Source organism: Copadichromis virginalis, linkage group LG3 (genome assembly GCF_057382275.1).
Source record: "Copadichromis virginalis isolate Kocher_CV1m ecotype Utaka linkage group LG3, C_Virginalis_male_GT1.1, whole genome shotgun sequence".
Classification (NCBI taxonomy): Eukaryota; Metazoa; Chordata; class Actinopteri; order Cichliformes; family Cichlidae; genus Copadichromis; species Copadichromis virginalis.
In genome coordinates this window covers 46,238,473-46,253,812 of record NC_140620.1, presented here as the reverse complement: position 1 = coordinate 46,253,812, position 15,340 = coordinate 46,238,473, and the positions used below count along the sequence as shown (strand labels likewise).

General features: G+C 40.5%; 1 protein-coding gene and 1 pseudogene across 2 annotated transcripts in view; one reads left to right on the top strand and one right to left on the bottom strand.

The window, feature by feature from the left end:
- Positions 1 to 1,411, top strand: part of LOC146715017 (uncharacterized) — a 3,598-nt pseudogene extending 2,187 nt beyond the window's left edge. Inside the window, exons 5-6 of the transcript XR_014918906.1 lie at positions 363 to 639; positions 716 to 1,411. The product of XR_014918906.1 is annotated as an uncharacterized LOC146715017 (transcript). The remainder of the gene's footprint in view (positions 1 to 362; positions 640 to 715) is intronic.
- Positions 1,402 to 10,059, bottom strand: LOC146715016 (uncharacterized). The gene is made up of 13 exons (XM_085440785.1): positions 10,030 to 10,059; positions 6,150 to 6,203; positions 5,761 to 5,836; positions 5,256 to 5,567; positions 5,049 to 5,130; positions 4,872 to 4,966; positions 4,418 to 4,615; positions 4,251 to 4,337; positions 3,844 to 4,097; positions 3,484 to 3,612; positions 3,282 to 3,419; positions 2,457 to 2,559; positions 1,402 to 1,857 (listed from the first exon to the last, which is right to left on the bottom strand). The coding sequence occupies exons 1-13, from the start codon at positions 10,057 to 10,059 to the stop codon at positions 1,640 to 1,642; spliced, it is 1,776 nt and encodes a 591-aa protein (XP_085296911.1). The 3' UTR covers positions 1,402 to 1,639.
- Positions 10,060 to 15,340: the final 5,281 nt, after the last annotated feature.

Sequence of the window (15,340 nt, the reverse complement as noted above, 5' to 3'; positions counted from 1 at the left end):
CAATTTCCATTACTTACCCCTCAAGGAAGAAAATATTGGACAGGTCCAGCAAACCCCAAAGAGCCTTCAGGAATGTGCCCTATTTTTTTAGTTATTCACGCACCTTTTCCAGTCTGTTCCTTCCTTCCATGAATGTTCATTCTGTGTTAATGGTCTGGTTGTCATCTCATGTTGCCACTGATCATTACAACCCTTTTGGCACCTTTTAAGTGATATGCCTGGGTCCTTCCTACATGCCCTGGTAATGTATTATTACTGTTGTCATGCACACATTTCATGTCGGGTTAGAAACAAGCAGGGAATTTCTCATACACACCAAGAAAAGCCATACCTAATTAAATATTTTTTATATATTATTTCAGAATAGAGCGACTGTGGAGAGACCTCTGGGTGGCCGTTACATGCATTTACTACGATGTTCTTCACAACCTTGAGGAAGAGGGCCTTCTTGACATTTCAAATGTTGCACACCTCTTTTGCTGCCATTACGTCTTTCTTCCTCGACTGGAGGATGATTTGAATACATTTTGCAGTGGATGGGACAACCATCCACTGCGAACAGAAAACAACATGAGTCCCAACCAGCTGTGGGAGTTGGGTCACAGATATCACCCTGTTCCTGTTCCAGAAAACACACAGGTAAAGGTGCACATTTTTAGTACTCATTGATTCCTATATACAATTATTCTTTCCTAATTTTGCTTGTTCGTTGCAGGGCTTCCAGATTCCAGACATTGACTGGGAGGACAGTGGCCTATCTTGCCATAACCATTCAAGCATTGTTGTTCCGAACACTGACTGTCCATTGACAGAAGAACAAATGACAACTTTACAGGGCGTTGTTAATCCAAGAGCGGCATCCCAGTCCTTTGGTGCGGACATCTACATTATGGCTGTTCAGTTTTGTCAGCAATTCATTTAGAATAGGAAAGCTACATACAGTTACAGGAAAGTTTGTGAATCTTGTTGAATTTCATTAATTTCTGCACAATTTGGTCATGAAATGTAATCGGATCTTCATCACGGGCATCTGGACAATCAGTCTGCTTAAACTAAACCAACTCAAAGAATTTTCATGGTGTTTTCATTAACATAATTGTGTATAAGCAGTTCTGATTATTGTGACTTTGGTCATGAAATGGGATCTGATCTTCAAATTGTGCTGAAATCTATGAGATTACACAGGGTTCACCAACTGTTTGAAGCTATAAACTTTGCTATAAGTAGGAATTTTTAGTAAAGCTTCGTAATGTAAATACTGAAGAATTAGGAGAGGGAACTTAAAAATATAGATTCACTCAGAAAACTAAATAGAAACTGCTTGTCAGTTTGAATGTTATGTTGTAAAGCAATATTTGACTGAAGGCTGATGGTTGGAATGTTTCAAAATTAAAACAACAATGTAAGTCAATCTTGTCCTTTTATTTTGATCAAGATGCATGCAAGATGTCATTGACAAGGTAAACTTTCAAGACATTAACAGTTTTAAAAACTACTTAAAGGCATTTTCAACCGAGAACTGAACCAATGTTGCCTGCACAGAGTAAATGGCATCAGAGAGGCCCAGTAGATGTGAACATTTATATTCCAAATCTTAAACAGAGACTTGTACAACACTACCTTGCATTATGGGAATGACTCAAATGAGTCCAAACCCTGAGTGGCAGGTTTCAGAGCAGGCAATGAGGTCTTCCTTAAAAGTTAAATAGTCCTTGTAGTGGTATGGAATGCGCAAGGTCTCATAGCAGGTGGCAGCAGTTGGATGTCTGCCATCCACTAGCTCCACTGTGAGACTTTTTGGCACAATCTCCCATCCAGTCCAGAATTTTAGGACATTTTTCAGCTCACTTGGTGTTGCTGTGAAGAAAAAAATGAGGTTTAACAACCTTGAAAAAAATCCAACCAATATATTTTTAACATTGCAATAATATTGGTATTCTACGGAGCCCCGCAGGGGACACGGGAGAAAAAAAAAATTAAGACTGACTTTTGCGAGATCTCGCAAAACAAACTCGGGATCTCGCAAATGTTTTAGCCGCATTCTTCAGAGGCCGCCAGCTCGAAGCCGACCGGGAGGTCGAGGCACGATGTGCCGGGAAAGCGGTGTTCCTCCCGGCTGTAGTAGGTCTCGACCTCCCGTTAGCTTCGAGCTAGTGGGTGTCACATCTCCAAAAGCGTCGGAGCACTTTTGCAAATATGTGATGTCTTGTAAACCGAGCAGGTATCTGACATTTACACCACTACATTCACGCCTCAAAATATCTTAAAGGTGTATTTTGTGACCCAGAAAGAGTAATATTACAACTAAGTAGCTGCCGCCATTGTTGGAATTCAACTTTTGCGAGATCCCGAGTTTGTTTTGCGAGATCTCGCAAAAGTCCGTCTTAATTTTTTTTTCCTCCCATGTCCCCTGCGGGGCTCCGTAGTATTCCCCTCCTGCAAAATGGCAAACCTACCATTTAGAATAAAATGCCTCATGTAGCCTGTGATTCGGCATTTATTTTCAAGAGGACAGTCATCATCTTCATCTTCTGGCCACACGATCCGCTGAAGAAGGACCTGTAACAGAACAAAGTATACCCTTAAAAATACTGCTGCACATTTTTCAGATTTCCATGGATTTTGTCTGTTCTTGTTTTGGGTAGTTCCCTTCCCTATAGCCATATTTCACCTGTTCTTAGCTCACTATCACCCACTTAGCCTTATGGTCCATGACTTGATTTCTTGAATAAATTTCTATAATAATCCATGTTTTGTGCTTTTTGTGTTCACTTGGATCCCCAAACCTCTACATAGTTTTGACTGTATCTTAAAAGAAGAAACTGTCTCAAACAAAAAATGAAAATAGAAATCAATTTTTTTTTTTCAAATTCAAACAACATTAATGGCTAAATATATAATTAGAAAATGTGTATTACCAAATAATTACTAATGTATTTTAGTCATGTCTTTTTCAAATCTACAAAATCGTTTTCTATATGTAAATCAGGCTTTGAGCAGTTTTATTTTTACAGGACTAAAGAAAAACTGCTGTAAAGATGTATGGTCCACAAGAATATGTTCATTTTTAGTATTTGTGCATTTTATTTGTAAAAATGAATACAGCTTTGTTATGGTAAGTTTATTATTTGATACATAATTCTTGGTAAATGCCAAATTAAAATTGCAATTTTTTCACTTTGTAGAATGACTCAAGTCTTCATAGTTTGCTTTGGACTACATTTTCTACAACACAGTAAAATGTTATTAATGAATACAGTATTTAGGAACACAAAATTTACCTCAGGATTCACAGCAGCCAACTCTTGTGGAAAGAGTAAGGGCACCGTGTCAGGTCGCTGGGTCAGCAGGGTCCACATATGGGTTTCTTTAAGTCCCCTTCTCAGCTGTTTTATCGACCTCGTCACTCTTCCAATGACCTAAGGAAAAACGTTAACTAAACAGTAACACAGAAATATTTTACTTACTTTTCAATTTACTCACAGAATGGAGTAATAATTTCTCAAACAGCCATCTCCTGTTGTTCTCTGTCAAGGGGGGGAGGTCCCATGCATATGCCAGATCCTGAACACGTTTTCTCTCTTCATCCGACAGCTTGGGTTGCCCTTCAAGCTGTAACCCATAAGACAGTAATTCAGACAGAAACAAGAACTATAAATTCCTAATTCCTCATACATAAAAAAAAAACAAAAAAAAAAACGACAAGTTAAAAGTCTCAGACCATGTCTCAATGGCAGAGTTTTTGATCTAGAACAATTTTAAAGGATTAGTCTAGGTTAGACATGTTTATAACTCACACGGGGCAATGTATAAACGTTCCCTCATTTAAACATAAAAACCTACAAGCTGAATTGTCCCTCTCAGGTCTAGATCTGGACAGTCCTCGGGTGTAACTGTGGCAGTTTCAGGACTACCACCAAGTAGGACATGCACAACGGCTGGGCTAAGTCCAGATAGGCATGGGCCTCCATGAAGAAAGGAGTGCCCTACCATCCTCCCTGCCATAAGGAACATATCACTCTCCACAAGAAAGTGAGCTGCTGATGGTATGTAATGGCCTGGCTCTCCCTCAAAAAGTGGAGTAACATTAGAGTTTGCTATGAGATAAATGAAAAGAAAGAAAAAAAAAAAAGAAGATTACTTACACACAATACAGAGGTTTTCACAAAATAAAGAGACAATTAACTTGTGAAAAGTTCTACAATATAATGATCATCAAACATAGGTACGGTCAACCAAAACAAACTAACCAAAATTGATGCAAAAACCAGACATCAGCTTCTCCATGCATGTTGATAAGAAAAAACGTATTACTCCTTGTCCGATAGCTGTATCCCCTGTTAGATCACCAAAATAAAATAATGAATACAAATAATTCTTTCAAGATATATTTATGTATCATTTTCAGAAAATTTACCCTCAAGCCTGCACTCCAAGGGACGTGCCCATTCAACATTGGGTCTCTTGTAGAATGAGATGAGGGCCATGTCCTGATCAGCTACACTTTGTCTGATGTCCATTGTGAGACGTAATGGGCTCTCCATTTCATGCATGTCCAAAGCATTCTTTGCACATTCATATTTGGCCTTTGAAGAGTCCAAAACAGTTAACCAGCCTAAAAGAAAATAGAAGTGATTATAATTGGATATAGTCTGTATATCACGTTCTATCTAGATACTATTACAAGAAGATTATGTTTTATCCTTTGAAGGATTGTCTAAAGTAGTTTGAATATGAGGCTATCAAAAATAAGAAATCCATTGAATGGATACAAACTAATGGTTTGATTTCCAGGAATTGTTCACATTAGCTGTTGATTGTTACTAATCAACACCTTCCTTACATAACCTGTGACTAAATGATTGACCTACCATCCCTGACTTCACAAGTAGTTCCAGATGGTCCTGGCATATCTGCTAGCCCTTCCTCAATTATTGTATCTTCATGCCCCTTTTCATTTCGTGAGCTACTATCAAAATATGTTGTTAAATTTCATTCAAGGCTTAAATCCAATGACAATAAAAATTGCAATTTTTGTTGCTAAATACCTTTCTCCACATGAAGAGGCATGCAGCTCAATGAGGTCAGAGTGAAACATATCTGTGCAGACAGGACACTGCTGCAATGGTGCTGTTGTGCAATAAATTATAAAGGACAAAGTTTATTTTTATAACATTTAATTTTTCCTTCTAGCTAGCTCTTAACACTTTATGCTTTTGGGTAATATGTTAGTATGAAATTGTCAAAAAACCTACATTCCTTTTCTGTAGGTTCATCACCATCTAAATTCACCACAGTACTTTCACTGGGAGTTTCCAAAGGAGGACAGGATTTTAGGTGTTCTGACAGAAGTTGCAGTGGAACACCTATGCCACACTTCTGGCATTTTGCTTTTGGCATGCATCTGAAGGACTCATCGCTTAGTGGTACAGGGTCATTGCTAAGTTCCTCTTGAATAGGAGCAATATATAAATTTTTACCCCCACGACTGGCAGCCTTTAGGATTGTCCCTGTATAGCCAATATCAGCTGGAGGAACCAGAGAGAGTTTTCGGGTTCCCCAACCACCTGTATAAAAGCAAATTGCAGCAGATTATTCTGATCATGAAATATATCCAATGCCTCAAGAAAAGTATCTTCAAAACTACTCAGAATTAGGAATTCACAACATGCGGTGAAAAGGAACTTGTCTTAAAAGTACTTATTAAACAGCAGGATCAGTTTCTAGTTTAATTATACACAGTGCAGAATTCATACACACCCCCAGGTTTGAACAGCAGCCAGCCACCTGTTACCTCCTTCAGTTTGGGAAACAAATCATTCAGGGCGTCCCTTAACTGAAAGCAATAATACAAATACAATCTCTGAGTCCAAAGAAATTACACATTTAACATTAATTATACCCCTGTATATACTAAGAAACGGTAAAAGAAGCATGCATTTACAGTGCAAACTGGATATAATAAAAAAATATTTTTCAATCCAAAATTTACAGTGTTACATTTTCATGATTAATGATGAATATCCAATAATAATATTATTTTTTGTAAATGCCACCTGTGACCTGCAGTGATGGTCACCTTCAATAACACTTTTATTAAGCGAAAACTTCTCAGTGTTGATCAGTGAATAAAAAGAATAAGTTTATACCTCTTCATGTGTTGTGCTCTCATCAAGATGTGCTGTTCTTTGACCCATCCCTGCCTATGAAAAATATATATATATATATACACACACACACACACACACACACACACACACACATACATATATATATATATATATATATATATATATATATATATATATGTGTGTGTGTGTGTGTGTGTGTGTGTGTATATATATATATATATATGTATGTATGTGTGTGTGTGTGTGTGTGTGTGTGTGTGTGTGTGTGTGTGTGTGTGTGTATATATATATATATATATGTATGTGTGTGTGTGTGTGTGTGTGTGTGTGTGTGTGTGTGTATATATATATATATATACACACACACATAAAAAAAAACACCCAGCACGCCCCTGCGGGCGGTTTATCCTTCAAGCTCGGGTCCTCTACCAGAGGCCTGGGAGCTTGAGGGTCCTGCGCAGTATCTTAGCTGTTCCCAGGACTGCACTCTTCTGGACAGAGATCTCCGATGTTGTTCCCGGGATCTGCTGGAGCCACTCGCCTAGCTTGGGAGTCACCGCACCTAGTGCTCCGATTACCACGGGGACCACCGTTACCTTCACCCTCCACATCCTCTCGAGCTCTTCTCTGAGCCCTTGGTATTTCTCCAGCTTCTCGTGTTCCTTCTTCCTGATATTGCTGTCATTCGGAACCGCTACATCGATCACTACGGCCGTCTTCTTCTGTTTGTCTACCACCACTATGTCCGGTTGGTTAGCCACCACCATTTTGTCCGTCTGTACCTGGAAGTCCCACAGGATCTTAGCTCGGTCATTCTCCACCACCCTTGGGGGCATCTCCCATTTTGACCTCGGGACTTCCAGGTTATACTCGGCACAGATGTTCCTGTACACTATGCCGGCCACTTGGTTATGGCGTTCCATGTATGCCTTGCCTGCTAGCATCTTGCACCCTGCTGTTATGTGCTGGATTGTCTCTGGGGCATCTTTACACAGCCTGCACCTGGGGTCTTGCCTGGTGTGATAGACCCCAGCCTCTATGGATCTTGTGCTCAGAGCTTGTTCTTGTGCTGCCATGATTAGTGCTTCTGTGCTGTCTTTCAGTCCAGCTTTGTCCAGCCACTGGTAGGATTTCTGGATATCAGCCACCTCCTCTATCTGCCGGTGGTACATACCGTGCAGGGGCCTGTCCTTCCATGATGGTTCCTCGTCTCCCTCCTCTTTCTTGGGTTTCTGCTGCCTGAGGTATTCACTGAGCACTCGGTCAGTTGGGGCCATCTTCCCAATGTATTCTTGGATGTTCGTTGTCTCATCCTGGACTGTGGTGCTGACACTCACCAGTCCCCGGCCCCCTTCCTTCCGCTTAGCGTACAGCCTCAGGGTGCTGGATTTGGGGTGAAACCCTCCATGCATGGTAAGGAGCTTTCTTGTCTTTATGTCAGTGGCTTCTATCTCCTCCTTTGGCCAGCCTATTACCCCAGCAGGGTACCTGATCACGGGCAGGGCGTACGTGTTGATGGCCCGGATCTTGTTCTTACCATTCAGCTGACTCCTCAGGACTTGCCTGACCCTCTGCAGGTACTTGGTGGTTGCAGCTTTTCTAGCGGCCTCTTCATGGTTCCCATTCGCCTGTGGGATCCCCAAGTACTTGTAACTGTCCTCTATGTCTGCAATGTTGCCTTCTGGTAGTTCAATCCCCTCAGTTCTGACTACCTTCCCTCTCTTTGTTACCATCCGACTACACTTCTCCAGTCCGAACGACATTCCAATGTCATTGCTGTATAGCCTGGTAGTGTGGATCAGTGAATCGATGTCTCGTTCACTCTTGGCATACAGCTTGATGTCATCCATGTACAGGAGGTGGCTGACAACTGCTCCGTTCCGTAGTCGGTATCCGTAGCCAGTCTTGTTAATGATCTCACTGAGGGGGTTCAGGCCTATGCAGAACAGCAGTGGGGACAGAGCATCTCCTTGGTAGATCCCGCACTTGATGGTGACTTGTGCTATGGGCTTGGAGTTGGCCTCTAGTGTTGTACGCCACATCCCCATTGAGTTCCTGATGAAGGCTCTTAGGGTCCCATTGATCTTGTACAATTCTAGGCATTCCAGTATCCAGCTGTGGGGCATTGAGTCATAGGCCTTCTTGTAATCAATCCAGGCAGTGCACAGGTTGGTCAGTCTGGTCTTGCAGTCTCGGCTGATTGTTCTGTCTACCAGTAGCTGGTGTTTTGCGCCTCTGGTATTCTTGCCAATTCCTTTCTGTGTCCCGCTCATGTATTGACCCATGTGCCTGTTCATCTTAGCCGATATGATGCCTGACAGGAGCTTCCATGTAGTACTGAGGCAGGTTATTGGTCGGTAGTTGGAGGGGACCGGTCCCTTCTTGGGGTCCTTGGGGATCAGGACCGTCCGGCCTTCAGTTAGCCATTCCGGGTGTCTCTCGTTAACTAGCAGCTGGTTCATTTGTGCTGCCAGACGCTCGTGGAGTGCAGTCAGCTTCTTCAGCCAGTAGGCGTGAACCATGTCGGGCCCTGGTGCTGTCCAACTCTTCATACTGGAGACCCTTTCTTGGATATCTGCCACTGTGATGGTTACTGGACCCTGTTCAGGGAGGTCGCTGTGGTCTGCCCTCAGATCCTCTAGCCACTGAGCATTGCCGTTATGGGTTGCATCCTTCTCCCATATGCTCTTCCAGTATTGCTCCGTCTCCAGCCTTGGTGGTGCTGTTCTCTTATTGTTCCCTTGCCACTGAGAGTACACCTTTGCTGGTTCTGTGGAGAACAGCTGGTTTATTCTCCTGCCTTCTATCTCTCTGGTGTACCTCCTCAAGCGGCTGGCCAAGGCTGTGAGTCTTTGCTTGGCAGTTTCCAAGGCCTCAGGTATGGACAGCTTGCTGTATTTCTTAGGCACCTTATTTGTCTTACCTTTCTGCAACTCCGTTAGTTGGCTAACCTCTCTCCGTGCTACTTACTATATATATATATATATATATATATATATATATATATATATATATATATATACACACACACACACACATATTGTGGAGTAGGGAAATTATTTTACTGCTATTGTTAAATAATAAATATAATCTGCAGCATGGATATTGCATTCAGGGGTTGAACAGTGTGTGTCTTTCAGAAAGGCTAAAAGTCACAGGCTGACAGGAAACAGGCTTGCAGAGAGTTTGCAGAAGCAGGAAGTTATTTTGAGCAGCAGGCTAAGACGAGGCTTTAACAATGTAACAGATAGCTTTAAGATGGCCTTAAGATGTTTATGATGATGTTAATTTTGTATTTCAGGTGCAGTTATGACTATTTTATACACAATGCATATCTGTGCTTATTAAAGAGTTGGAGCTCGGTCAATTAATTGGGGGTTGGAAGCTTTGTTCGGCGCGATGTCCGGACAATCTATTGTGCAAGTGACTTGGAGCCATAGAAGGAATTGCAATACATGCTTACAAAACACTTATATATCAGGTCATTTTATATTAAGGTTTTAGTAGAGGTTCTTGGTTAAAACATTTATTTAGTAGAAGACATACATATAGTCTCAGTGAGCCTCTGTCCTGGTGAAAGGTCAGAAGTGCAACAGGTGAATTGAGAAAGAGCATGTGAGGTCAACACACACACACACATGAGTTAGATTTATTTAGAGGAGAGATTAGTCATGTCTCGGCAAGAAAGAGGAACAATTCACTTTAAGACAAGAACGGAAAGTACCAGCCATGAAAATAGAAGATGATCTTCTGGGTTAAAAGTCCTTGTGGTGTTGATCTGATCTATGTATAAAATGTATCTGTGACGCATGAAGGGGCGTCAGTAAATCAAACCCTGATGCTATAAAATATCTGTTTATGCTTTGATTAAGTCGGAGATCACTTGCTGTCGGCGTACAGAGTGTTCTTCCCACACGTGTGTAGTCATTAAAATCATTGTTTGACCAAGACCTTCTGGACCAAGGGTGGTTTGTACTCTCCCTCCTCAATTGTGAACCTTAACAATATACACATATACATAGATATATCTCAATTTAGTTGAATGTAGGATTAACTCATAAGTACCTTGTATTCTGATTCATCGCAGCAGCAACAGCAGGAGTTTGGTTGGATGATGTTAGCAACTGCAGCAAGTGTCTTGCTGACCGAATAATTTCATCCTGCATAATCTGAAACAAACACATAAAGACAGAAACAATTTATAAATTAACGTTCGATAAAATCTAAGAATGTATCATTTATTAGATAACAATATGAATATGTCTAACAAAAAACTTGTGTGGAGCAAAGTTACATTCAATCAAGATGGTCTGGCATGCTACAACTTTATAGTTGTTAAATTCTGGATACAAGTATACATACCCATCTTGTACGTGTTTATTATTATTATTATAATTATTATTATTATCCTACCCAATTACATGTTTCTTTTAATCAGAGTATGCTGTTTTAATGACTTTACAATATCATTTACATTGCGTTCCTTACATTTTCCCAAATTGTATGTTATATTAATCCTATATTTCCGTTTTAATATTTCTAATGTTTGCCTTGTCTCAGAAGAATATGATGTAGGAGAAGATCCTAAAGGAGAGGAAAAAGTAGAATTATTTTTGTAATTTTTAAATCACCAACAAAAAGTGAGTTAAAAACACAAGGTTAGTTACCTAGTTAACTGAATATTCTTAGGCTATAAGATTCCAATGTTTATTTTATCATATTTCCTTATGGTTCTTTCAAAAAAGTTTATTTTTTAATTCATGCCATTTGTTGCAGCATTTTGATTTTCTGGTTAGGATTTTATTTATTCTTTTCTTACATCTTTTGTTTTAATAGCACAGTATATTTAAAAATTGAGCTCGCAAGAGAAAAAGCTTTATTTTCTATTTTATTTAAATGTTTTTGAGAACAAAGCCAAACCAAAACTTAATGAAGAAAGCTGGAACTGATTATTGAGTTCAGTGTTCCCAACGAATACTCTGAATGGATGAAAAAAAATGAAAACAGATTGCCTGGCAGCGTGTTTCATTTATGAAAAGATCAGAAAATTAAATTTGATATTGTCAAATTTAATCCCTTTGGTTTATGAAACAGTGAGAATGAATTTCTTAATGGGTGGCTCAGTTTGGGGAAATTGTGGGTAGCCTGCAAGGACCTCAACTCAATCCTATATTTCCGTTTTAATATTTCTAATGTTTGCCTTGTTTTCTTCACTGTCTGGTCTGCCTCTGTCTTGCCTGTATGGATGCATTTACACCGAAATGTCCCCAACAAAGGATGTTTTAATTCACCACTATTCCAGTGAAACACGAGTCTCCCATCTTCTTGCTACCGGTCTGGAGTTTTTGTTCACCAAAGCACACACCAACTTCATACTGACGGACAGATCACTGCCCTTTTGCCGCCTTGTCTGACCGTGTTTTGTGGCTTTGGTTCACTTCACCTCACTCTTCCCCATTCTTGTCATTAAATCAGGCCGTTCTGCAACCATGGCAGCCATTCACTCTATGGCTTTATTCATGGTGTATTTTACCCCTTCACCAAAGGCCGTTCTCGTTTCCAACATTATATTTGCAGTGTTCGTCTATCTATCAATATCTGCGGAGTATTTTTTTAACGAGTATCCTATTTTCTAAAGCACAGCATGTAAAGGGTAGCTCGGTTAGCAGGATGCTAGCATGTAGCGCTTAGTGAGACACGCCTCAGACGAGTTGAGCAAAGACCCCGTCTGTGTACTTTATACGTGAGCAACGGATTTAAATAAAATTAAGGTTTCAAAAGACAAACTTGAAGATGAAAAAATATATATACTCACCGGAGAGCCGCCAGGGTTTGCCGCTGCCATCTTGGCGCTCCTAAATTCAAAACGCCTTCTGCAGACAGGCATGGGAGGCGTGGAAATTGTCTTTGAGTTAGTCAAACGTTTTCCTTAGTTCGAGTAGATGATAAAAAAAAATAATAAAAATAAATGGGATTTTAAGTAGGACTAGGCATTGAAGAAAATATAATCTGATCAAACATTATTCAGCTTTAAATATTGTTCAGCTTTAAAGTTACTGTGCAACTGTGTAAATGTGCTCACGACTTTGGCCTTGAGAGCGATAAGAAGCGATCGCCTCATCCTGCAGGTGGAAGATATCTGCAAGCGAAGAGGCTAGAACACCCAAGGCCGATTTCCTTTTATGGAGTTGTTTTTCTGCTAATGCAGCACTTTCCTCACAACCCCCTCCTGTAAGTTTTAGAGAATATATACCCATCCTTACAGCAAATATTAGGAATCTCCTGATGTGAGCTGTGTTGAGAGATTGTCTCTGTCTCAATAAAAGTTCACTGATTCCCCATCTGCTGCAGGTGTCCGGTTGTCTTCATTCTCCGCCAGCCTGGTTAAGTCAATTCCTCCTTAACATCTAAAAGAACCTATTTAATGAAGGAAGACGGTTCACTTTGTGTTTAATATTATTCTATTGCTGTTGTTGTTTTTTTTATATCCTTCAATTGGCGTCACGAACAGGATCCGCTCCAGGCCAAACTGGAACGGGTGGGAGGACATCGGCAGTGGTCTGAGTGAACGGAGTTTGGACAAAAGCTGTGTGCACACAAAAACAAGGTAAGCAGACCTTTTATTTCTGCTATATTGAACATTATAAAAATACTTAGTGTCCAAACTCCTAGTAATTCATAACCAAAATTGTCTGGCTTACTTAAGGCTTGTTGAGAATCAGACAAGTGAATAAGAGATAAGTGAATAAGAAATAAGTGAATAAGTGAATAAAGATAAGAGTGAACTGAGGTCTGACCACGGTTGCAGCCGACGGGTTGCTCTCCGGTGTCGGATATATATACCTCAGTGCAGGTCTGGGACCTTGAAAGGGTTTATTAGTAACGCCTTTCTAAACAAATTAAAAGGTTAAAGGCCTTGAGAATATTTTTTAGTAATATTCTCTAAACTACAGAAGGGTTAGGAAGGCCCAGAGGACTTTATTAGAAAAGATCCTCTAAAACTTAAAAAGGAGAAGTACTGGTTGGAGTCCAAAGGAGGGGTCCCTTTGATCAATAGGAGAAAACGGATCTCTTCTTAAAACCCCGATGATTTTAGTGTTTTAAATGTTTTGATGTTCTGTTTGATATTGGACACACATAAATACACGCTGAATGCTTGCTGTGGAACACTGGGCAGGACAGTTTGGTTCTCCGTTGTTCACAGATTACACAATTAAAGGAACTAGGTTCCTCTTTTGGTTAAAATAATACACCACACATAGAATTTTTTACACATTTATTACATACATAAGGAGGGTAATGAGCGACTGCAGGTAATGTATGAAGTGTGAATGAGACGTGTGAACAAGGTGACAACCAACTAGCACCCCTATCAGGAAGCTCTAGGCAAGGTTACCCGCCAGACTCCGGTTTGGTAGAAGCCTGGTAACACCTGAAGGGATATTTCAGTGCTGACTCACCTTTAAAGCAGCGCCCCAGCTGTTAGTGCCTAACAGAGGCAGAAACCCAGCTGGCCCAAATTCTCCTTTAAAATCAATAAATAGAACATAAATTACCGGTGTGTGTAAATAAGTTGTATAAATCTGTTAGATCTGAAACTCCTGCTAAAAAACTTCCTCTCTACAACTCTTTTCTCTTCTCTCCCTCTTTCTCTCAGTTGGGATTCTGTGTGTGTATGTGTGCTGGAGAAATAAAAAAAAAGGAAAAGGGTCTCTCTCTCTGTCTCTGTGAGAGGAAAAAGGTGGGGGCCGAGTGAGCCCGCGGGGCCGAGCGGGTCCGCGGGAGCGAGCGTGTATGCTGTATGAGGAAGAAGGGAGTGAGAGGGAGCGAGTGAAAAGAGTAATCGAGTATTTGGTGATTTTTTATTATTTCAGAGGCACTGGGTAAGAGTTTTGACTTTAGCTGTGAGAGTTGTGAAAAGAGCAGGTTTTTCTTTTGTTGTAGACTGTGAGTAATCGGTGTTTTTCTGCCTATTGTGCTGCGTGGAAGACACAGAAGTGTAGAAATGTTTGTGGTTTATCTTTGTTTGACGTTTTATATAGAGTTGGTTGATTCAGGGTGATTTCTCCCGTTTAAGGGAGGAGTTGCATTGTGGTTATGTTAAAGCTTTGCTGTAGGGGTATGTGTGTGATTTTGTGCTGGCTTCGCATGTTTAAATGGATGCATAGAAGTTTGTCAGTGAGAAATTGTTATGGTGGGGTTTTAAAGTTAGTAAAGAGTCAAACAACGCCCACTGTTTTAAAAAGGCCCAGAACATCATAAAAGACACCTCACATCCTGGCCACTCCCTGTTCGAACTGTTGCCCTAAGGCAGACGGTACAGGGCAATCAGAGCAAGGACTAATAGACTCAAACACAGCTGTTATCCAACTGCAATAACACATCTGAATACTACAAAAATGTCCACCATGCCACTCTTGTGTTAATCTATGCACGGTCTGAAGCATGACGGTGGGAATACTTAGTATTTTAAGTATTCTATCTATTTTATTGATTGAATTTTATTGTTTTTTTATATTTGATATTACTAGGGATGATGCAATGATCGGGGACCATTCTTAATGTCGTCGGTCTCATGACAATGACAATAAAGTTTTTGATTTTGATTCTGATTCTGAAATACACCCTCCTCAAGAGTTCAATGATTTAGGCAGTTATGTTTATACAAATACTAAATGTATGTTTAGTGTCTTCATACAGGTGTTTTTTCTTAACCTGGAAGCCTGAGTACGGCAGCAGAAGACAGGCCAAGCTTTGGCTAAAATTCACGGCTGGACACCAGAGTTGTCCTCACCCCTCCCGGTAAAACAAAAAGAGAGAATGTAGTTTGAGGCGGGTTTTTCTCGCTGAACTGCTCTGGGTGCTGTGTCCCTGAATCTCACCAGTGTTAACCTCTGGCGGAAGACATGGAGAAAAGGAAAAGATGTTCCTGGTAAATCACTGAAACAAATAAAACCACACACAACCAGAGAAAGATATGAGAAGGGTGAGGAACAGACACATGTGCGTGTTAGAGAAATGCCTCGTTTGAGAAAAAGTTAAAGTAACCCATATACAGACGCACCCATACATGCAATGAAGAAACAGCTTACATACATGTGCACGTACATGCAAGGTTAAAGTAGCGACACTTAACATACACCTGTTTTTAAACGATATAGTTTATACATTACTGACAATTAAACGCTTTGGGTTGCAGGACAACAACG